The sequence below is a fragment of the Pseudonaja textilis genome, chromosome 18 (genome assembly GCF_049901715.1).
Source record: "Pseudonaja textilis isolate UNSWEBS1 chromosome 18, rPseTex1.2, whole genome shotgun sequence".
In the NCBI taxonomy this organism is placed as follows: Eukaryota; Metazoa; Chordata; class Lepidosauria; order Squamata; family Elapidae; genus Pseudonaja; species Pseudonaja textilis.
The window spans coordinates 6907801-6931550 of record NC_142007.1 but is presented as its reverse complement, the minus strand read 5'-3'; the positions used below and the strand labels follow the sequence as shown (position 1 = coordinate 6931550).

Genomic DNA, 23750 nt, shown 5'->3' with positions numbered 1-23750 from the left:
GCAAGGAAATATTAATTCTTGAATCGAGCCGTTCAGACACCAGAAAAAAAGACAAAAGGAAACAAAATATAACCCTCCAGTGCCACTGTTTGTTTGTTTTTTCTCTTCCCAAACTTTTTTTAGTGGCGGTGAAGCTTTCTTCCTTACATAGCAGGATGGCGATGTGGGGACGTAAAACGCCCTCACTCCCAACACCCAGTTCTGCGCCCTGTGGGTGCTAATTCCTCCTTTGCCAAGGAAGAAAACCAGGAATTCCTCAACGTACAACCGCAATCGCTGCCCGAATTTCCATAGCTAAGGTCAGTATAAGGTGGAGAAATGAGCTGCTTCAGTCAACTCAAGGTGGACTCAGCCTTCCGTCCTTCTGAGGTGGGTAAAACGAGGACCCAGATTGTTGGGGGCAAGAGGCTGACTCTGTAAACCGCTTAGAGAGGGCTGGAAAAGCCCCGTGAAGCGATATAGAAATCCAAGGGCTATTGCTATTAAGAGCCGTGGGGGCGCAGTGATTAAAATGCAGCATTGCAGGTGAATTCTGCCCACTGCCAGCAGTTTGATCCTGACTGGCTCAAGGTTGACTCAGCCTTCCGTCCTTCTGAAGTGAGGACCCAGATTGTTGAGGGCAAAAGGCAAACTGCTTAAACAGGGCTGTAAAGCACTGTGACGCAGTATATAAGTCTCAGTGCTGTTCCTTCCTTCCTTCCTTCCTTCCTTCCTTCCTTCCTTCCTTCCTTCCTTCCTTCCTTCCTTCCTTCCTTCCTTCTTTCCTTCCTCCCTTCCTTCCTTCCTTCCTTCCTTGTTTTCTTCCTTCCTTCCTTCCTTCTGGTTAGAATGCAGTATTGCAGACTAATTCTGCCCACAGCCAGCAGTTCAATCCTGACTGACTGGCTCAAGGTTGACTCAGCCTTCCATCCTTCTGAAGTGAGGACCCAGATTGTTGGGAACAAAAGGCAAACTGCTTAAACAGGGCTGTAAAGCACTGTGACACAGTATATAGAGTCTCAGTGCTGTTCCTTCCTTCCTTCCTTCCTTCCTTCCTTCCTTCCTTCCTTCCTTCCTTCCTTCCTTCCTTCCTTCCTTCCTTCCTTCCTTCCTTTCCCTTCCTTCCTTCCTTCCTTCCTTCCTTCCTTCCTTCCTTTCCTTCCTTCCTTCTTTCCTTCCTCCCTTCCTTCCTTCCTTGTTTTCTTCCTTCCTTCCTTCCTTCTGGTTAGAATGCAGTATTGCAGACTAATTCTGCCCACAGCCAGCAGTTCAATCCTGACCGACTGGCTCAAGGTTGACTCAGTCTTCCATCCTTCCGGGGTGAGGACCCAGATTGTTTGGGGGGCAAGAGCAGAGGTGGGTATTCAGCCGGTTCTGATCAGTTCTGGAGAACCGGTAGCGGAAATTTTGAGTCGTTCAGAGAACCGGCCAATCCCACCTCTGACTGGCCCTCATCTCTTCTCTGCCTCCCATTGAATCCCAGCTGATCGGCTGGATCTTCTTGGGTTGCCCTGCAGAGGAGAACAGAGCTGGAAAGCAGGTTAGTGGGATGGGGAGGAAATGAGATTTTGCAGTATCCTTCCCCTGCCACGCCCACCAAGCCACGCCCACAGGACTGAGAGTAAAAAAAAAATTTGAATCCCACCCCTGGGCAAGAGGCTGACTCTGTAAACTGCTTAGAGAGGGCTGTAAAAGCACCGTGAAGCAGTGTGTAAGTCTAAGAGCTATTGCCATGGCTTCCAACGTTACTATCCTTTTTGCACCGTTGTTAAGCAAATCATTGCAGTTGTTAAACGAATCTGGCTTCCCCATTGGCTTTGCATGTCGGAAACTTGGCTAGGAAGGTGGCAAGTAGAGATACGCCCTGGATGTTTGAAATACAAGCACCTGAATTTTGATCAGGTGAACGTGATGGCCATAGGTGCGAGGCTGCTTGCGAGTCCGATTTTTTCAGTGCTATTGTAACTTTGAACGGTTGTAAGTTGAGAACTACCTGTAGAAAAAAAAAAATTTCACCACCGCCCCAAACTAGAATATTGTTTCAAAAACACAATCATGCAAAATGCCACCACTGCTGGGCGCCACAGCCTCATAAATCAAGCCAAAAATGCTACAATAGCATGCACGTTGCACATTGTGCATTCACCACACAAATCACTGCACCGATCTGCCATTCGCATCCTACCCAGTGTTCACAGGCCTGACAAAAAGAAACATCAAAGGAAAAGTCGTCATTGAATACTCCTCCAAACCATTTTTTTTTTAAAAAATAATAATAATAATATTAAATTCCTTGGCAGTTTGGAGCAGTTGAAGGATTTAATGCAAACCCCCAAAGTTAATTGCATTCTTGGTTTTGGGTCTTTCTCTCCCATATAAAGCAGGGGACTCCAACCTTGGCAATTTTTAAGACTTGGGACTTCAACTCCCAGAATTCCCCTGCCACGAAGGGGAATTCTGGGAGTTGAAGTCCACAAGTCTTAAAAGTCAGTTTACTTTATTGTCGTTGCACCTCGTAGAATGAAATTAAATGCCATCTTCAGTGTATATTATAACTATCAAAAATAAAACACAAACGCACAGCCTTCGCATTCTGTACAATTGAAGTTAAAACCCCTGATATTGCATTGATATTGCACAATGCAGTAGAATTAAACAGAACTCCTGCCCTGGGATAGAAGCTGTTTTTCAGCCTATTTGTCCTTGTTTTTATTATTCTGTACGGTCTGCCAGATGGTAACAGTTAAAAAAAAAAGGGTTCCCAGGATGAGATGGATCTTTGAGAATGTTTTGAACTTTCTTAAGGCAGCGGGAGCTACAAAGCTCTTCCAAAGAGGGGACAGGACAACCCAGGATCTTCTGGGCGGTGATGTTAACCCTCTGGAGTGCTTTCCTATCTGCCCCTGGGCAATTGGCAAACCATACGTAACAGGATAGAATTCTTTATTGGCCGTGTGATTGGACACACAAGGAATTTGTCTTTGGTGCATATGCACTCAGCGTCCATAAGAAAATAAAATAAAATACATTCATCTAGAATCTAGTCATAGGTTACTAATACGCAATCAAAACATACTAGGAAACAAGTAAAACAATCTAAATTATAAAGATAGTCATAAAGTTACCAATAAGTTATCAAATCATACTAGGAAACAAATAAAGCAATATAAATTGTAAAGATAGTCATAGGGTTACTAATAAGTAATCAAAACATACTAGGAAAACAAATAAAACAATATAAATTGTAAAGATACAAACAACATGGTTATAGACATAAGTGGGAAGAGATAGGTAATAGGAAGGATGAGAAGAAGAATTGTAATACAGTCTTACTAAGTAGTTGGACAGTGTTGAGGGAATTATTTATTTAGCAGAGTGATGGCATTCGGGGGGAAACTGTCCTTGTATCTAGATTAAAATACTAAGTTAAATACTAAGTTAAAATATTCTCTCTGTTGCAATGGTAGAAGGTTGCCAAGGTTGGAGGCCCAATCATAAAGTCTCTGACTCTGGAAATAAATATTTTCTATTGTTTTGAACAATGCACCAGACTTCTGGAATTACAAGACTTTCTCCCGCACATTTGAGCAAGGAATAATTCTCGCAGAGTCTTCCAATAATTCTACGCAAGGCAGGAAATCCTGACCTGTTTCTAGAGGCCAAAATTTGACCGGAGAAGGCCAAGGAAGGGCACTAGAACCCCTTTGCAATTTAAATTTCTATTTGTGTTCCGACATGTGCTAGGTCACAACCTCCCCGTGTGCCCTTCTCTCTGTGTGACAGACACTCACTTGAAGTTGATGTTGGCGCACACTAAGACGTCATTCAAAAGAAAGACCTTGCGTTCCTTGGATTTGATTAGTTGACCTCGGTCGCCATAAACCGTCTCTGTCAGGGTCTCACAGAATAACAGGTGCCGTTGCCCCGAATTTAACAACTGGGAGGAAAGGAAAACAAAGCGAAAAATGAAATTACAAAGCAAAACAGAACCGTGGCCTTATCTGAAAACGACACAGGCAGGAAAAAAACCTCTGCTTTTAAAGGCTATTTTCCCTGGAGGAAAAAGAAAAATATTGGATGGGAAAATAAGGAACCGTACTTCTGATATTGTTCGTGAACATGGTTGATTTCATCATTGTTTGTTGAAGAACCAAAGGCCAAGTCACAGAATTAATAGGTTTTTAAAAAAAAAAATTAAAGGATTGCTTTGCTCGGAGGAAGCAAATTAAGGTGTAAAAGGACGTGTTTGTTTAAGCTGTGAAATGGATCATTTACTTTAGAGGTTGTGTTTGTTGAGAGAGAGTCAGACAGACACACAGACAGTCAGACAGAGGTAGCTAGTTAGCTAGAAATAGAGGTAAATGGATGAATGGATAGGTAGGTAGGTAGAGAGAGAGACAGACGGACATATATTGATAGAAGGTAGATAGATAACTGATAGAGAGAAAGAGAGTTGAGAGATATAACGGCCCAGCAAAAATGACTTTATGACCCTTTTTCACACGTCTGTTGCAGCATCTCATCAGTTGCGTGATCAAAATTTGGACACTTGGCAACTGACTCGTATTTATGACGGTGGCAGTGTCCCGGGGGTCATATAATCCCCTTTTGTGACCGTCGGACAAGCCTAGGGAAACCAGATTTGCTCAACAACCGGGTTACTAGCTTAACAACCACAGTGATTCACTTACTTAACAATCTTGGCAAGAAAGGTGGCTAAATGGGGCAAAACTCACGGAGCAATTGTCTCACTTAGCAACGGAAATATCGGCCTCAATGGTGGCCATAAATCTCTTCAGAAGCGGTGGGAGGTTCATCTCAAAATCAATCCAGATGCCTCAAAGCTTGGAACCCCTAAGCGTTAAAATTGTTCTCTCTGTTTGCATGGTTCTTTCCAATTTGGGGTGAACCCTAAAATTATTCCAGGAACTGTGATGACCCAGGGTGGGATAAAAATAAACGAAGTCACAAAAACAGATGAAGCCCCTTTAATTCCTTCAACTTGGCTTCAAAGCTCCAAATCTCCTTGACTGGAGACAAAAAACTCCCCCACAAGCAGTTGCAAAACAGGAGGAGATACCGTTTAAACTAAAAATATCTATAAATTATAACTAGAAAAAACAACCACAAACGACACTGAAGCCGTTAAGGGAACCAGACAAGATAAGGGCTTGAAGACGTCCACAGATATTGGAACACACACCAGGAAGGACACCAAACTCAGTAAGAACGGACAGACTAGAAATATTTTCACACTTTTTTTCCAGCACTGGCTCATGCGCAATCCGTCCTTTTAACCAGTTCTCACAGCTGCAGCCCATGAAGGGGATCAAGGCCCTTTCCTCCCCTGTAGACCACGCCATACACATTTCTGTCTTATCCTCTCCTCCCTTCCTGCCCTAGGATGGAGAGGGGATGGGCCTGGGCCCTCCTCTGACTGCCCAGCCGGCCTCTGCCCTTCCCCAGCCTCCTCCACAACCTCCCGAGCCACACTCCCACTCCCTGTCGGCTGTTCCTCCTGTCCCTCAGATTCAGTCTCCAACAGGGGCATGACAGGAACCAAAGAGGCAACCAAGTTTTCTGAAGTTGTAAGTCCACCAGATGGGTCCGGATGACAACCATACTTGGATGCGTGGAAGTTGTCATCGGAAGACATCCAGAAGGAAATTGGAACTGACCACTGGGCCGGGCGTCCTGTTGAGAATCACCTACCTTATGGAGATGGCTGCGGTCACTGACGCTCTTGGTCAACTGCTGGATCTCAGCCACCTGGTCAGCCAACCTCTTCTGCTCATTGAGCTTCTCAGCCAAGGTCTCCAGTTCTGTTAGGGCGAGCTGGAGGGACAAGCGGTCAGCGTGTCCTTTTGGGGTGTTCTTCAGCATATCCTGGTTAAGAGGGAAGAAAGAGCAAAGTTAGCAACAGACGAGTCAATTGAGGGCCGTCTGAGATCCATGCTGAGTTCCACTCTAGAAGTTTCCTCAACATGCCAACCCAACCCTTTCCCTCTGCTTGGCGTAACCTAGATCAAGGGTCTTCAAACTTGGCCAAGTTTAAGGCTTGTGGACTTCAACTCCCAGAATTCCCAACATGACTGGAGGAGGAATTCGGAAGTCCACAAGTCTTAAAGCTGTCAAGTTGGAAGACCCCTGACCTAGCTCCATGTTTCTCAACCTTGCAAACTAGAAGATGGGTAGACTTCAACTCAAGCGGGCTGGGGGAATTCCGGGAGCTGAAGTCCACCCATCTTCCAATGGTTGAGAAACATGGTTCTAGAAGTTCTTCCCTAATTCAGGAGCCCAAGGGAACAAAAATGGTACCTGGAGTAGGAGGATAAACTGGGGGAACCTTTGTATGGGCTTCACCATCAAGCCGTAGAGAGTGACCCGGTCAAGGCTGGCCATCTGTTTCTTCTGCAAAAAGAAAGTTATAATTGCTTGGTTGAGAGGTGGACGTCTCTTCTTCCTTCTCCAATGTATCTGTGGGCCTATCATGGAGGTGTCACATCTCAGCAAGGCTTGTCCTACTCAATGTCAACTCTCCTCTAGGGCCACCTCATCACTCCTTATCAGCCATCCCTTCCCACTTGCGACTGTGACTGTAACTTTGTCGCTTTATATGGACTGTTTCCTAGTATGATTTGATTGCTTATTGTACCCTATGACTATCATTAAGCGTTGATCCTGATGATTCTTGACGAACGTATATTTTCTTTTATGTACACTGAGAGCATTTGCACTAAGACAAATTCCTTGTGTGTCCAATCACACTTGGCCAATAAAGAATTCTATCTATCTTTCAACAATCCCATCTTGCCAACTGAATGAATTCAGGGTGGGATGGAGAGTAAACCATTCTACTCTACAACTATACCCTGAAGTGGGCTTTGGATCCAGAAATTCTGCATCCAATTTTGCATATTTCTCCATTGTTTATCAAAAAAACAAAAACCAACAACCCAGCCCCAAATGAGTGGAGCAAGAGATTAGACCCAAATTATTAATTTGTATACTTCTAAACTCAACGGCAGAAAGCAAACACAATTTTTCATTATCCCCGTTAGATCCTCACGACCCATTCATATTCAAATGCAATTTAGCCGCAGAATGGATTAGTTAACGAATCCAATTATCTTTCATTCCAGTCGTTGCTTTCCTAACCCATCGAAACCGCCGTCACCATCTCAATAGCTGAAATCTCAAGGACAAGAGGAGACGCCTTCATCTGTTGAACTTCAGACGGGTGAAGGGATGGAGAGATAACCATCGTGTATATGGCGAAACTCTAAGACCACTAAACTAAGATTTGTTCTGACCAAGGCTTCTTGAGACACTAACAAACACATGTTAGTCCGCAAAGCCCTTTTTCTTTATTTCAAGGGCTGCGAATTTTAGTCATTCACAGCCCGCAATGAGTCTCAAACCGTTTGTGAATAGTCCCATGGAAGCCTGCCAAAGTCCTACAGGATAAGTCTGATAAGCACGCACCTTTATCTTCCTTCAAGTGCTGCCAACGACTAAATTTCCAATTAGTGATACAACTGGAGCACAAATTCAACATCGAGCACAAATTCAATATCGCGCGTCAGGTTTCAAACCGACCAGTATGAACAAAGTTGCTTCCTGCAAAGGCTCCTGTCCCTTTGCTCCTCCTTTATGTCTTATGGGAGGGCCAACCGCCTCCAAGCCTTACTCCCGAGTCTCCCCCTTTTGTCTTAACTGTTCTTGCCTTCTGGCAGCTCTGCGCAAGCATGCACACTGGGAACAGGCTCCCCTTATTTCTCTGCCTCGCTGCTGCCAGATTCTGGAGGTTCTAGAGTCAGCACAGATGGCCCTGGACCCATCTCTGTATCGGACGCAGGACCCTCTTCCGAGACTTCCCCAGACTCCTGGACTGGCCCATGTTCCCCACCACTGTCTGACTCTGCTGCCATCTCCGCAGGCTGCCGACAGACCACAACCAGATTAACCCCTTGATGGGTTCTGCCCCAAGGTCCAGGGCTTTTGTGATGTCCATTCTTCTTACCTTGAGGAACTCCAAGAAAGCTGGTTTGGTCAAGCAGGCCTTCTTGATTAAAGACATGGCACTGGTGAAGTTGTTGACGTATTCACTGTACACATCCAAGACCATGGACTTGGAGAACTTAGGAGAAAGAAACGCAGGACAGTGAGACCCACAAGATTCATTTCCAGGGTTCCCTCTAGATCTTTGAGATGGGCGGCCATATCCACGTCTCAACGCTGCTCACCGAGGCCACGAAAAGGTCGCCAATCTTCTCCATGGAGTCCCACTCAACCACCCGGGAAGACAAGGCGATTTGGAACATGGAGTGGCACTGGAGGATCTCTTTGACCCGGAAGAAGACTACTTGGCATTTCCTGGCACTGAGGACTTTGGGCTCCATCTCCATCAAGGGGTTCCTATAATCCTGTTTGGAAGACGACAGGAGACAATGGTCAACTCGTAAAATGTTTCTATGGACTTTTCAGAGTTCTGCTGACAGAAAGGGAGGAGGGAAAGGGTTTTTTTGAAAGAGCAGCATGGCAGCTTGGAAAGCGAAACTGCATTCCATAAATAGTTTTTCAAAGATAGTAACTAGGCGACTGAAGTTTCTGCCGGGCAAAATTCTAATTGGAGAACGTGATTGACGACTCTGGGCTATGGATGTGTCCCATTGGAGAATATGAATTAGGATACACCCAGGGGGTGGGGTGGGGAATGCCAGGGTCAAGGGTGACCATGAATGATGTGTCTCAGAGTCGGCTACACCCAGGCAGCGCCGGACATGTTAACTCCCAATAAATCCTTTTGAAGTTTTGGAAGTTTGGCTCGAGACTCATCAGTGGGGTAACTGCCGGAATCCTGACAACTCCTTTGATAACCGATCCATCTTTTGGGTTATCATACTGATGTACAGGTAGTCAAAGATTTATACTTTTACAAGGTTCAAAGTTGAAACTGGACTGAAAAAAAGTGACTAAGGACCGCTTACCATACTTACGAGCGCTTATAGTCACGTGATCAAAATGCAGCTGCTTGGCAACTGACTCATATTTATGACGGGGTCACGTGATCCTCTTTTGTGACCAAAGTCAATGGGGGAAGCAGTGATTCGCTTAACAACCGTGGCACGAAAGGTTGTAAAAGGGAGGCAAAGCTCACTTAACCAATGCCTCATTTAAGAACAGAAATATCGGGCTCAATGGTGGTCGTAAGTCGAGGACTACCTGTGTTACAAAGCCAGAATTTGCAAGAGATTTGGCTTCCTACCATTGGCCCAAAGGGCACCCAGAGAGCATCTCTTCTCGAGAACCCCCCCCCCAAAAAAAAGACCAAATACCTGTAAAATGCGCCTCAGCGAGTCCACATAGCTCCTCTCGCTCTGCACAATGGAGCCCAGGATGTGACGTCGTATGACCTGGGAAAAAAGAAGAGAGCCGTGGAATTAAGCCCTTGGGGGCAGCTTGTGGAACTCCCCACCACAAGAAGGGATTCACCAGCTCAGGTAGTGTTTGTCTCAAAACCCCAAACATCTCCTGGAGGGTTGGTTTGCAGCCGATAGGGGCCTTTGCAAAAAGAAGGCCCAAAATCCCAAATAAAGAACTCAGTTGTCCTGCCCCTGTCAGAGTCTAAATCCGAGGAGGAAGACGAACAGCTGACAGGGTGTGAGAGTGTGGCTCCATTGGCTGTGGAGGAAACTGGACAAGGGCAAAGTCCGGCTGGGAAGAGCAGACAAGAGGTAGAACAAGGGAGAGGGAGTTCAGAGGAAGACCCAGGCCCATCCCCTCTTCATCCTAGGGCACGCAGGGAGGAATGGAGAAGGGAGCAATGTGGGTTGTGTGGCTTACGGGGGAGGAAAGGGCCCTGATTCCCTTCATTAGCCACACCTGGGAATGAGAATTTAAAAGAAATGGACGCTGAGTGCATCAGCTGGTGGGAGCAAACGTGAGCTTATCTTGTGTTGACTTTGGTTATCTGTGTTCCTGTTGTTTCCCCAAGCGTGTTGAGTTATTGCCATTCCTTCACGTCTGGAATTCCTTCTCTTCCTCTGCCAGACTAATGACCTCATCTTGCCTTGATTGAACTTAGAGTTACAGTTTGTGTTGACCACGTTTTGGACTTGATTCTCTGCAGCCCAAGGCTGTTCCTGGGAGAGTTTTTCTCCAGCCCAGAAGGTAACCTGGACACTGGGGGCGAAGTTGGAGCTAATAAAGGGACTCCTACTGATTATCTGACTGGGTTGCCTTTGTGCCACACGCCAGGTCATCACACCAGTTCAACAAAATTTAGATTTCAGGTTGGACCACCTAAACAAACCTGCTGTGAGTTTAACCCTTCGGGCATCGGGCCCAACTCCGGCAGCTGTTTGGCCTCTGAAACTGGTACCTCCAAGAATCCCAAATCTTCTTCTTCAGAATCCCCTGAGGAACGAAAGCAGGTATAATAAAAATGAAAGCGACTCCAACCTTGGCCACTTTAATGTCTTGTGGACTTCAACTCTTCAACGACTTTCCTGGCTGTGGAACTCTGGGAGTTGAAGTCCACAAGTCTTAAAGTAGCCAAGGCTGCCTTAGCGCATTTGATGAACGCTGTTAATATCCACAAAAGCAACACGAAGCGACGTGGGTTAAACGTCACAGTCTCGAGCAGAGATGCTTCACAACACACTTCCAACATCGCACACATCCCCGTCCCTGGACAAGCCTCCTTGCTTCTAGTCCTCAATATCAGACCGCCGGAGAAACCGGCAAAATCAGAAGGAAATTCAAGCCAACAACATACAAACGTATTATTATTATTATGAGTCTTGCAATTTTGCATTCCTTGAGCAGCATTCATTGGCGCACCGTTTCAAAGTCCCAGACGGGAAAAGAAAGAAAGAAAGAAAGAAAGAAAGCATCTCAGTTTTGCAAAACGACCCTTCTACTAGCACCGACGGATCCATGGGCGCGAAGTGACTCAGCAAAAGTCTGCCCCCTTGGGCATGGTTGGCACTGCCAGTGGGAATCCAAGAAGATTCCTGGATGGGCAGCACCGCCAAAGCGAAGTCAACAAAGGCAATCAACCAAAAACGGAACCGTTTTTACACAGCCGCATTTTGGGGGGAAGGGGTTTGCGAAGAAAACACAGAGAGGCAGCATCTTAACTTGGTGCCCAAATCAGGGGCTGCCTGGCCGGGAGCAAAAGGAGGAACGAGCGACTCTAGCAAGTAAGCCAAGCTGCATTCTTTGGGGAGGGATGGAGGAGCCTTCAAGGGTGCTGGATGGGCAGCGGGGGAGATTTGATTTTGATTCTTGTTCCAAGTGTGCCAGCCAGCCCTACCCCAACCAGGTTTTAAAGAAACCGTTATTGCACAGAAGAAAAAAATATAAATCAATACAAGATAAAATAAAAATAAAAGAACAGCCAGGCTGCAAATGAATTCACTTCCCACAATGACAAAGGAAATCCTTGCCAAGGTAGATAAAGCACCAACAGGCCACTCAGGACGAGATGCCACCAAGCTGGCTGAACCTTGGCACCAGACTGCAGCCCCAAAGAGAAACCCACCACCCAAGCACAGGTGGGGGGAAGAGACGGGCCAGTTGCCTGGCCTTACCTGAGTGCGAGGAAGAGGAGGAGGAAGAAGAGAAGTGAACGATCACATAATCCTTGGCTCTCCCCCGATGCCGTTTCCTCCACATCTTATCCGTGGGAGCAGTTCTCCCCTTCCTGTCATTCAACCAAGCCCCGAAACTTCCTCTTTCTCGAAACTCAAGAGGAAAACTCAGTTGAGTCGGGGGCTCTCCATCCTCATTGAAAAGGGCCCAGGGTACCAGCAGGACCCCGGGGAGATCCAAGCCGGCAGCATTGGGGAGGGGGGGAAAATGAAGCGCGTGAGCCACTCGGGGCGGGTTGACGACCAGAATAGCTCAGTGATGGCAAGGCTGACCTTTCCTTCCCTAATTTTGGGAACAGCTGCCGGGCTCACTTGGGAGAGCTGCCATCGGGGGAGGCGGCTCAGAGCGGAAACAGCTTGAAAGGAGAGGGAGGGGAAGGGTCTCCAAAAACATCCTGTGGGGAAAGACCATCTTAAAACAAAAAAAAAAAAAACCACTGGGCATATCGCTCTTGCAGACCCCAGTCCACACAAACCCTGCCAGGAAAGAAAGAAAGAAAGAAAAGAAAGAAAGAAAGAAAGAAAGAAAGAAGGAAGAAGGAAGGAAGGAAAGAAGGAAGAAGGAAGGAAGGAAGGAAGGAAGAAAGAAAGAAAGAAAGAAAGAAAGAAAGAAAGAAAGAAAGAAAGAAAGAAAGAAAGAAAGAAAGAAAGAAATATATATTTCCAACTTTTCAGATCTTCGCAATTGGCACTGAAGTGCCAAAAACAATCCCACTGGTGGGGGGAATACATAATGGGGTGTAAATAGAAATGACACCAAAACACTATTATTTTAAGTTTTGGGGGTTTTCCCTAGAAGAACCACTTGAGCATCCTGCTGTTTGCTTCAAAAACTAATCTGGGAGAGAATTAATAAGGGAATCAATTGGAAACTTTCTCTCGCTCTTGTTTTAGAGAAAAAAATTGGTTAACGGAGGCTTGCAAGCAAAGGGATCTGCAAGATGATGAGAAGCTTCGCAAAAGTTCCCCTCTCGGGATCAATGCACAGATCTTCCTGCAGGGTCTTCATCCTTACTTAACTCTCTAGTCATCGACCCTGGATTAAGCAGCAAAAAAGAGTCCGCTATCCAGACGCAACCGCCAGTAAGGATTAGGACGGAACAAAGGGAACTCAACGTGTTTCGCCTCTGGTTCACAAAAAGCTCTCAGCCTTTCTGTGCTCACCCCCACACCCCAAAAAAACCCACCCTTTTCAAATCCCCTTTTTTTCCTAACCTAAATTGTCCGCAAAGGACTGTCTGGCAGTGAGCCATGCCCCTTTCGTCCACACAACTGCATTCAAACGAAGTTGGCTCGCTGTGTCGGCTTTCCATAAAGGGTTATTTCCAACACCCCGGGGATGCCAGTCAGATGCCAGTCTCCGAAGCAGTTGCTTGTTAATGCCACACTGCACACCAAGCCGTGCTTTGCCTCCCACTGGCGGTGGGGATCCATACCTCTCTCTACGGAGAAGTTACGGACCGCGGCAATCTCCCCGGTCCAAGAGAGAGATCTCTTCCTTTCCGGTCCCGAGATCCCTCTGCTCGTCTCTCCATCCGCAGCTACGGCGAAGGGAAGGACCACCATGTTTAATTCTTTCGCTCATGAATTCACATTTGTTCTCTTGGGGAAAGCATCTTGGCGGGTTCCTGGCACGGTTCCCCTGCTTTGCTCCAAACCTTGAAAAGCTGAGGGTTTTTTGGGGGGTAGGGGGGGTGCTTTTTTCTCTAGCTCAGTAACAGCTCTGTACACCCCCCCCATAAGCCTTGCATTTAAATAACTATACAAAGAGATAAAAGAAACTTCAAGTAATTTTTTTTTAAGTTCGGCTGGTTCCTAAGTCTTCTTTTTCCCCTGCGTAAGCAGTTTCTTAGTTATTCTAGCAACGTTTTGCAACGGTGCCACCCCAAAACAAGGAAGTGGGTAAGAAAATTGTGCTGGGAATGAACTTTTGAAGGCTGATGGAAGAAGACTCACCCATTCCATCTGTGTGTGTGTGTGTGTGTCTGTGTGTGTGTAAGAAAAAGGCCAAAACTGCTCTACAGCAGCTCACACCTCATTCTTTGCAACTTTCTTCCTTCCCAGAAACAAACCCAGTTCGCAACAAAGAGGAACAGCAGAATTAAAAACAAAACAAATCACTTTAAAAAGAAAAAGAAAATCAGATACAGTCAGGGTTTGATTTACCCAGAGAAAGTTTCGCCACCTTTCAGGGGAAAATAATGTTGTCGAAGAGACTGGGAGTTTAAAAGTCTTTGAAAACGCCAAGAAAGTTTGAGGACAGGAAAGGAAAAAGAAGAAGAGACGAATGAGAAAAGAAGAAAGAGAGGAAGCAAAATAGAGAAAGAAAGAAGGAATGAGATAGAAAGGACAGAAAGAGAAGAAGGAAGGAAGGAAGGAAGGAAGGAAGGAAGGAAAGAAAGAAAGAAAGAAAGAAAGAAAGAAAGAAAGAAAGAAAGAAAGAAAGAAAGAAAGAAAGAAAGAAAGAAAGAAAGAGTCCTCTCTCATCTCTTTCTCGATGAAAATTAGAAACACTATTTTAAAAAAATTATCCTGAGGAAAATATCTATTGGAAATAAAGAGATACCCAGAAATGGCACAAAGGAAAGAGGTAATTATTAAACTCAAAAACAAAAGTGTAAAACAGATAGGTGGAGGGAAAATAATATATATACACCAGTATCACTTCCAATAAACTTCCTGTAGTCTCTCCAAACCACGCTAAATCCAGAGGGGGAATTTCTGTGTTTTCTTAACCAAGCCAGGATCGCTCGCTGGCCATACTCTAGCCATCAAACCCACTTTGACTTTGCAAAGGTGGATCTCAATTCCTCTGAGTTCCAGACAATAAATAATAAGTAAATAATTCCCCCACTGTCCCCGTCTTTGCATTTGATTGATTGAATGCACGCAGACCTGAACTCTACAAAAGTTTTGCCAAGGAATTCAGAAAACTTTCCTACCAATTCTCTCTTCTCTTTTAAGGCAGGGACCTCAAAACCTGGCCACTTTTTAAGACTTGGGGACTTCAACTCCCAGAATTCCCTCACCACCAAGGGGAATTCTGGGAGTTGAAGTCCCCAAGTCTTAAAAGTTGCCAACTTAGGTTGGGGAGCTTTGCATCTACCCCAGAATGTACATTCTCTGTTTTGGGGTTTGTTTTGTTTTTTAAGGCAGCCGATTTAATCGCATCGAAAGTCTCCGTCAGCAACCCGACGGCAGAGAAAAATCAACGCATTTTCGGTTTCAGGTTTCCCCCTCCTCTTTTCCCATCAATCAAAGGAGTTTCCCTAATGCTAGAATAAGGGAAGTGATGAAAGCAACAGAAAACCTGTTTTGTGAAATGATGAAACAGAAAGAAATCCTAATTTTCAGAGAACCGGCCAGCCAGTTCAAGGCAATTGGGCGATTTTAACTAGCTTCACTCTTAATGTTTTCCATAATCTGGATTTTACATTTCCTACAGCTTTGCTTTGTTTATCTTTGGAAGGCTCTGTTCAATGATACAAATATATACAGGCAGTCCTCGACTTACGGCCACAATTTTTAATTTTATTTACTTTATTTATTTACCTTTATTGTCATTGCATTCCACGAATGCAATGAAATTTGAAAGCTACTCCAGCACAGTGCCCCAAACACCGCATCACAATCACACTATAGAGTATTTAAAAATTAAAACAATTAAAATAATAATAATAATAATAATTCAAAACCTAGTCTAAAACCTATCTAAAACATTTAGTAAGTTAAATAGTTAAAAATGCCACTATATACATAGGACTAGATCACAAATGCGCTGTTTGATTCAAGACAATTATTGCCTTGGAAAAGAAAATGTTTCTCAAGGCTCCTAGTCCTCATTTTAAGACGCCTATAACGTCTCCCTGATGGGTAACAGTTCGAAATAGGAATGTCCAGGATGAGAACGGTCTGTGGAGATTTTTAGTGCTCTAGAGAGCACTAAATGGATTTTTAAATGGATATATTTAAAAATCAAAGATAGGATAGGACAATGAAAGTTGAAAAATGCTTTTCTTATTTTTTTTTTCTTAGCAGATTAAATACAAACTGGTCTTCACAATCTCTTCCAAAGAAGAAAGAGAGCAACCAATGATTTTTTGTGCTGTGTTTATAACTCTCTGGAGTATCTTATCCACTACAGAGCATCCAGCATACCACACCGTTACACAGTAGGCCAAAATGCTCTTGATGGTAGAATAGGTTGAGTCCAACATTTCTGTTGCCGAGTGAAAGATTTGTTAAGTGAATTTTGCCCCATTTTATGAGCTTCCGTGCCACTGTTGTTAAGTGAATCACTGCAGTGGCTCAGAAGTAACCCGATTGTTAAGTGGATCAGGCTTCCCCATTGGCTCGGCTTGTCAGAAGGTCGCATAAAAGGGTCGTATGACTCCGAGACACTGCAACTGTCATATATACGAGTCAGTTGCCAAGCGTCTGAATTTTGATCATTGCAAAGTGTGAAAAGCAGCCACTTTTTTCAGTGGCGTTGTTAAGTTTGAACGGTCTCTAAACGAACTGTGGTTAAGTCGAGAACTACTTGTTGTGGCCCGCCAGTGGCCAGCAGAGCTGGCGGCGGACTCGGACACTGAGGAGGTTGGAGTGGAGCCTGGGCTAGTCCTGGAGTCTGGGGAAGGCTCTGACGAGGGCTCTGCGTCGGAGGCAGAGATGGGGCCAGGGCCGTCCGACAGTTGTCAGCTGCCTTCGGAGTCGGAGAACAGTGGAGAAGAAGAGCAGCTGGAGCCTGTTTCTGATGTGCGCATGCGCAGAGCTGCCAGGAGAAGGGAATAGCTAAGGAACAAGGGTCGACTCAGGAGTAAAGCCACAGGTGGATGCTGAATGGCCCCTCCCATAGGAAATAAAAGAGGAGCGAAAGGGGAGTGGGGTTTTGCAGGAGACAATTAGTTCATTTAATTAGTGTGAAGATCTGTTCCTGACTTCTTGCCAAGTAATCGCTGCTACAGAGTGGCGTTTGGAAGATATCGACCTGGCAACTCTCCCAGCCTGATAAAGGTCTATAGTTGTGAAATCTCTTGAAAGACTGTTTGCCGGGACATTGCTGGAGAGGAATTCCCTTTTAACCTAAATAAAAGGGGTTCTATCGGGACGAGTTGTTGGCTTCGTGATCTTGGGAAGCCTAGGTCAGAATTTTTTTTTCTGTTAGGTCACCTGTGTGCACAACGTCTAATAAACCCCATTACCTGGAATATCTTTCTTATGCAGGAAAGTCCGCATGACAGCAATTTTGGTCTTTTCCAAACCATCCTTCGTGCCGCTTTTCGCTGCTTTCATAAGCTGGGTCATCTGCAGAAAAATCAGTTTTAAAAACAATTACAGGAGGCAAACGGGGGCCGTTGGACACCCTGGCCAAGGAAAACTCCCTTTTATTCCAATTCAGAAAACAATAAAAGCTCATCCTTGCTTAATGACCGCTGCTGGGTGCAGCGATTCTGCCACTCAGCGAGACGTCACGTGACTTACAACTGGTTGTTAAAAGAGACATCGAGAGACTGTGAGACACTGGGATGGAGGTAAACAAAAGACTCCCCAGTGCCGAGACCGTAGAAGACTTGTAGTTCCTAAACTATAAATACCAGACAGCTATAGTCCTCTCTTAGCGACTGTCCTGTTTAACAACTGTACAAAGTTGCAACGGTGCTGAGGAAGTAATTTCCTAACTGGTCCTCGCATGAATGACCATCATAGCTTCCCTGAAGTCACAGGACTGTCGTTCAGGTGCTCATCCTGCCTGTCAATCATTGAAGTCCTATTTATTTATTTTATTAATATAAACATTAAAAAACGTTGAACGTGGCGGTCTTCTTTTACGTACATTTCAGTCAAAACATTTTACCTTAGAAAAAAATCAAAAGATATAAACCTTTATACACACACACACAGACACAGACACACAGACACACACACACACACATACATACATACATATATACATTTGAGCTTTGTATCTTTTTAGTTCTTTTTCTCATACCTCAGGTGTGAGGTCTCTCACCTCTTTTCTATTTTTTTTATCTTAAATTCTTATTTCAGTTTAGTGAATTCCCTTTCATGTCCCTCCAACAATAAAATTTATTCCATACTTTATAATATTCTGAAAATCCTATTTATTAACATCTTTTTTGAATATTTTGGGGGGGGATATCTTCTCTCTTCCCTCCCTAACCCCCAACCTCACTCGCAGACTTTTTGGAAACCCAAAAGAGAAAAATTAAGCCCAAAAGAGAAAAATTAAGATAGACACAAGCTACGGGACAAAAAAAAAAGAAATATTCTGTGGTTTATTTTCCCCTCAAAAGAAGGTTAATTCTTGCAAAGCAGATGAAGCAGCAAGGAAAGAACTGAAGATCAAGGACAGGAACAGAAAAATGCAGATTTTGGGGGGGTTTTTTGCACCTCCAAATCCAACAGCGCGGGGAAAGGAAAAGAAATGGAGGGACACGGAGGAGAAAGGACAATACCTTACAATCGTATCTTTGCTTGAGCATCTCTCTGCCCCCAACTTTCAAAGCCAGGATTTTAGTCTTGGAACACTTTTCCTTTAGCCTGTGAAGGTCGGGAGAAAGCTGCCAGCCCCAAAAAATGAATGCCGGCGAAGAGAAGCCGTGGGAGAAGGAAGAGAGAGAGAGAGAGAGACAGGCACAGAAATCGGGGTGAGCAAGCCAGCATCTTAGCAAAGGCAGGAAAACACCGCAAAGTGCTGCGTGGATGGCAGACAGCAAGCAGCAGAAGCAGCAAGGTTAACAGCTTCCCTACGGCCCCTTTTGGAGGGTCCTGCTGCCCCCCACCCCACTTGGATCTCGGAGGTGAATTCGACATCCCCAACCGAGAGAAATTGGAAGCACCAAAGGTGCTTTTAAAGGAGACGTTGCAAGTCTTTTTCTAGAAGTCCGCTAAAGACTGAAGATGCTTCTCTAAGGCAGGATGTCTCCAAACTTGGCAGCTTTAAAGACTTGTGGACTTCAACTCCCAGAATTCCTCTTGGGTGGCTTCAATATGACTCAGATGAGGGAATAGGAGGGGAACTTACCAAATTTGTGGACGATAGTAAGCTGGTAGGAATAACAGCCAACACCCTAGAAGAAAGGCTGAAGATCCAGATGGATCTTGACAGACTTGAACACCGGGCCCTATATCTAACAAACTGAAATTCAATGTAGAGAACAGTCTTATACTTAGGTAAGAAAAACCAAAAGTGCACGTATAAATTGGGTGAAACCAGGCTCAATAGCAGTAACTGTGAGAGGGATCTTGGAGACTTAGTGGACAACCACCTAAATAGGAGCCAGCCGTGTGCAGCAGCCGCCAAAAAAGCCAACGCAATCCTAAAGTGCATTAACAGAGGGATACAATCGAGATCAAGGGAGGTGCTAATACCACTCTATAAAGCCTTAGTAAGGCCACACCTAGAGTACTGCATCCAGTTTTGGTCACCACACCATAAAAAATATGTTGAGATTCTAGGAAAAGTGCAGAGAAGAACAACCAGAGGACTGGAGGCTAAAACCTACAATGAACGTTTGCAAGAACTGGGCCTGGCTAGTCTAGGGAAGAGAAGGACCAGGGGAGACAGGAAAGCATCTTCCCATATTTGAAAGGAAAAGGAGAGAAAGAAAAGGAAAGAAAAAGGAAGGAAGGAAGGAAGGAAGGAAGGAAGGAAGGAAGGAAGGAAGGAAGGAAGGAAGGAAGGAAGGAAGGAAGGAGAGAGAGAGAAAAAAGGAGAGGAAGAGAAAAGAGAGAAAGAGAACAAAAAGGGAGAGAAAGAGGAGAGAGGAGAGAAAGAAAAAGGAAGGAAGGAGAGAAAGAAAGAGGGAGAGAAAGAGAGGGAGACAGAGCAAGAGAGAGTGACTGGAGACTAAAACATACGATGGATGGTTGCAGGAACTGGGCCTGGCTAGTCTAGGGAAGAGAAGGACCAAGGGAGACAGGAGAGCATCTTCCAATATTTGAGGGGCTGCCTCAGAGAGGAGGAAGGGGGTCAAGCTATTCTCCAAGGCACCCGGAGGCCAGACAAGGAATAATAATGGATGGAAACTGATCTGGGAGAGATTCAACCTGGAAATAAGTGAGAACAATCAACCCATGGAACAGAAGTTGCCTTCAGAAGTTGTGGGAGCTTCATCACTTGAGACTTTCAAGAAGAGACCAGACTGGCCTCTGACAGAAATGGTGTAGGGTCTCCTGCTTGGGCAGGGGGGGTTGGACTGATGACCTATAAGGTCCCTTCCAACTCTGTTCATCTGTTAAATTATCTGTTAAAATCCTGGGAGTCGAAGTCCACAAGTGTTCAAAGTTGCCAAGGTTTGGAGGCCTCTGCTCTCGGGGACCGATAAGTCGCAGGCTCCCGCAAAGGGGCTCTTTTCCCTCCTGACCCCCGAATTACCTTCGGCTGGAAGGAAACTTTGGGCTTGGCGTGAGGCGCATGGGCTTTGTTTTCGTCGGCCGAGTCTTCGCTGTAGCTTTCGAATTCGCTGGAGCTCCAGCCTAAATCTTCAGGCTCCTGGGAGCCGAGCTTGGCATGAGGGACATCTTCGTAAATTAAGCTTCTCTCTGAATCTGGAAGAGGGGAGAATCGGCGGTCAGTTCTTTGCTGAAAAGCGGGAGAAGAACGGGGTTCCTCCCCAGCACAAGGAGGCTTCAAGAGGAGATGAAATAACACCACCAGGAAGGAGAAGATGAAACGGAAGAGCGGACATTGGTGGCGCAAGGATGAAGTCAAGGAAAAAGAAAGAAAGTGGAATTAAGAGGAAAAAGTTCGGATGACAGGTAACCCTCGAAGGATCTAACCACAACGGAGCCCAACACTTCATGTTGCTCACCGAGACGAGTTGCCAAAATGAGTTCTGCTCCATTTTTACGACCTTTTTCGCCAGGTCGTGAAGCGAATCCCTGCCACTGACGTTGGTCGTACGGTAGTTAAGTGAATCTGGCTCCCAAAGCACCTGAAGGCCGGACAAGGAATAATAATCATGGATAGAAACTGAACCGGGAGAGATTCAACCTAGAAATAAGGACTTTGCTGGTCGGAAGGTGTTGTGGTCCGCCGGCAGCCTATGCAGACAGCAGTGGAATTGGACAGTAGGGAGGAACACGGGCCAGTCTGGGAGTCTGGGGAGGACTCGGACAAGGGTCCTACGTCCGATACAGAGATCTGGGAGTTATGTGCTGGCTCCGGAGCCGCCAGAATCTGACAGCAGCGAGGCAGAGGAACAGGGGGAGCCTGTTCCCAGTGTGCGTATGCACAGAGCTGCCAGAAGGCAGGAACAGTTAGGGCAAAAGGGGCGACTCGGGAGTAAGGCTTGGAGATGATTGGCTCTCCCATAAGACATAAAGGAGGAGCAAAGGGGCAGGAGCCTTTGCAGGAAGCAACTTTGTTCGTACTGGTCGGTTTGAAACGTGAAGCTCGGTGTTGAATTTGTGTTCCATTTTCGCCTCGTATAACTAATTGGAAATTTAGTCGTTGGCAGCATTTCAAGGAAGATAAAGGTGCGTGCTTATCAGACTTATCCTGTAGGACTTTGGCAGGCTTCCAGGGGACTATTTACAAACTGTTTCAGACTCATTACGGGGTGTGGATAAGTAAAATTCATAGCCATTGAAATAAAAAAAAAAAGGGTGTTTATTAGTGTCTCCATAAGCCTTGGTCAGAACAGAAAGTCACAAAAAGGGATCACGTCACCCCCACCAGGACACTGAGGCCGTCATAAATGCAAGTCAGTGGCCAAGAATCTCAATGTAAATCGCATGACCACAGGGACCCTATGGCGGTCATAAGTGTGGAAAAAAATGGTCATTGGTTACTTTTTTCAGTGACCTTGTAAGTTCGGTCATAAATGAACTGTTGTAGGTTGAGGACTAGCTGTATTGTCCAACTACAGGTAGTCCTTGGCTTACAACCATTCATTTAGTGACTGACTGAAGTTAAAACAGCGCTGGAAAAAAAATGACTTAGAGGACCGTTTTTCACACTTACGACCGTTGTAGCCTCCTGATGATCAAAATTCAAACTCTTTCCCAACTGATTCATAGTTATGACGGTCGCAGTGTCCCGAGGTCACGGGATTCTCCTTTTGCGACCTTCTGACATGCGAACTCAGTAGGGAAGCCAGATTCCGCTTAACAACTGTGTTACTAATTCAAGAACTGCAGTAGGATTCACTGAACGACAGTGGCAAGGAAGGTTGTAAAATGGAGCAAAACTCACTTAGCAACCATCTCGGTTAGCAACTGAAATTCTGGGCTCAATTGCAGTTGTAGTTCGAGGACTACCTACATGCTAGAATACCTTCCTGAGTGAAACTTGGTCCAATGTCTTGCTAGACTCAGCTGGAAATTTTTATTTAAAACAAGATGAGAAATTCATAAGCCCCTAAATGCTTATATTCTGTAGTGATGACTAACAAGTAAAAAAGTAATTAAATATTGCACCATCGACTGTTTCCCAGGTGGCGAAAGCAACATTAAATATCATCTCGCTGTGCTGAGCAGGAAAAATAAAAACAGGAATTTCAAAACAGAAATATTTTAATGATAAGCACGCTCTGAAAAGCCCTTTTAGGGTTTTGCCAACCCAGACCAGGTCAGCTAACATAAAAAGTGACTTTGATTCGTTGTCTTTTATTGGCTAAAAGAAAAATGTTACAAATCAGACCTGAAAATGTTAAGGAATTGTAGAAAAAGCATTGAGGTTTGACAAGAAAAATCCCCTGGCTTCTATAAAAATGGATTAATTTCAGAGAAACATTGCAGTGGGGGAAAAAAACACAAAACAAAATAAAGTATAAAGAACTGATGTTTAACCACGGAGGGATTAGGAGAGAAAAGATAAATGAAAAACAAATAATTTCCACTTCAGCATGGCTGCCCGCTTTCCTATAAACTATAAAAATGGTTTAAATAACTAAAAGTTACTTAATACAAAAATAACTAAAAGTTACTTAAATAGCTAAAAGTTATTTAAATAACTAAAAGTTACTTAAATAACTAAAAGTTACTTAAATAACTAAAAGTTATTTAAATAACTAAAAGTTACTTAATACAAAAGGGACACTTTTGTATTAAGAATTACTTGAGCACAGGAGGGCAGATAAAATTCCCGTAAGCATGTTTGGAATGTCATTCCTGACTTCTGTTCAGAGATGAAAAATAAAGTGGGAAATCACTTATTAACCTGAAGAAGAAAATCCCTCGAAGATTTGGAAGTCAGTTAAAAAAAAAACACTGAATATATTCTTTTAATTCATTTAAAACAGATTAAATTGGAGTTGCGTTGTACTAAGAGCAGGTAGATAAACAAGCCCAACACCACAGATTTATTTATCCAGAATAATGCATCGGTTGCATTTCTTTTCTTCTAGAGTTTTATCATCCTCTCTCTCTCTCTCTCTCTCTCTCCTGATTTCACATCCAAATATTGTAGATTTATTAAGCCTCCTTCCTTAATTTCCTTTTTTTTTTTTTTTTTTGGTTTGGCAACAAATCCTTGCCAAAGACCATTTTTAGCAAGACAGGTAAAAGAATGTTTGTGATAAGAAGGAGAGGGGAAAGAAAATGGTGTGACCTTGAGCAAAGACGTGCAAGAAGAGAGACGTGAGGGGTGTGTGTGCCTACCACAGTGCTGTAAATTGACTTTTTCGTAAGGAACATCATCGTAAATCACTTCATCGTCAACAGACGGGAAGGTAAACTGATCACCTGCAACAGAGAACGGCACAAGGTAGGGAGGGCAATCGAACCTAGGATGAACCCGACCACACGGAAGACAACCGACTCTTTAGGCCACCATGAGGACTAGAAACATGGCCGGATGGAGCGGCACAGGGAGCGATCCGCTGCTCCCCACGGTAGAAAATAGGGTCCTACCTTGAGATGAATGTCTTCGCTTCCAGGTGTAGATTCGTGTCCCCGCCTGGGAAAAATCTCCATTGCTCACCGGGCCCACCGATCTGGAACAAGATTTTGAAAAACTGAACCCAAGCAAGCAAACTATTATTCCGTCTTAAAAAGAGGGGGCTGATCAGCTGCCCTTCTAACCCTCTAAGTTTTCACGGGGATCCTAATTTTGTAACCTCCAGCCAAAATGGATATTCCTGAACTTCG

The 23750-nt window shown here is 44.7% G+C and overlaps 1 protein-coding gene across 1 annotated transcript in view; it reads right to left on the bottom strand.

Moving 5' to 3' along the window:
• Nucleotides 1-23750, bottom strand: part of ARHGEF10L (Rho guanine nucleotide exchange factor 10 like) — a 70242-nt gene that overhangs the window by 28619 nt on the left and 17873 nt on the right. Inside the window, 12 exon segments of the mRNA XM_087914819.1 lie at nucleotides 3771-3916; nucleotides 5692-5865; nucleotides 6298-6390; nucleotides 8003-8119; nucleotides 8226-8405; nucleotides 9318-9395; nucleotides 10295-10398; nucleotides 13073-13177; nucleotides 16838-16940; nucleotides 20035-20207; nucleotides 23262-23345; nucleotides 23514-23596. Coding sequence (XP_087770945.1) covers nucleotides 3771-3916; nucleotides 5692-5865; nucleotides 6298-6390; nucleotides 8003-8119; nucleotides 8226-8405; nucleotides 9318-9395; nucleotides 10295-10398; nucleotides 13073-13177; nucleotides 16838-16940; nucleotides 20035-20207; nucleotides 23262-23345; nucleotides 23514-23596 — 1440 coding nt within the window.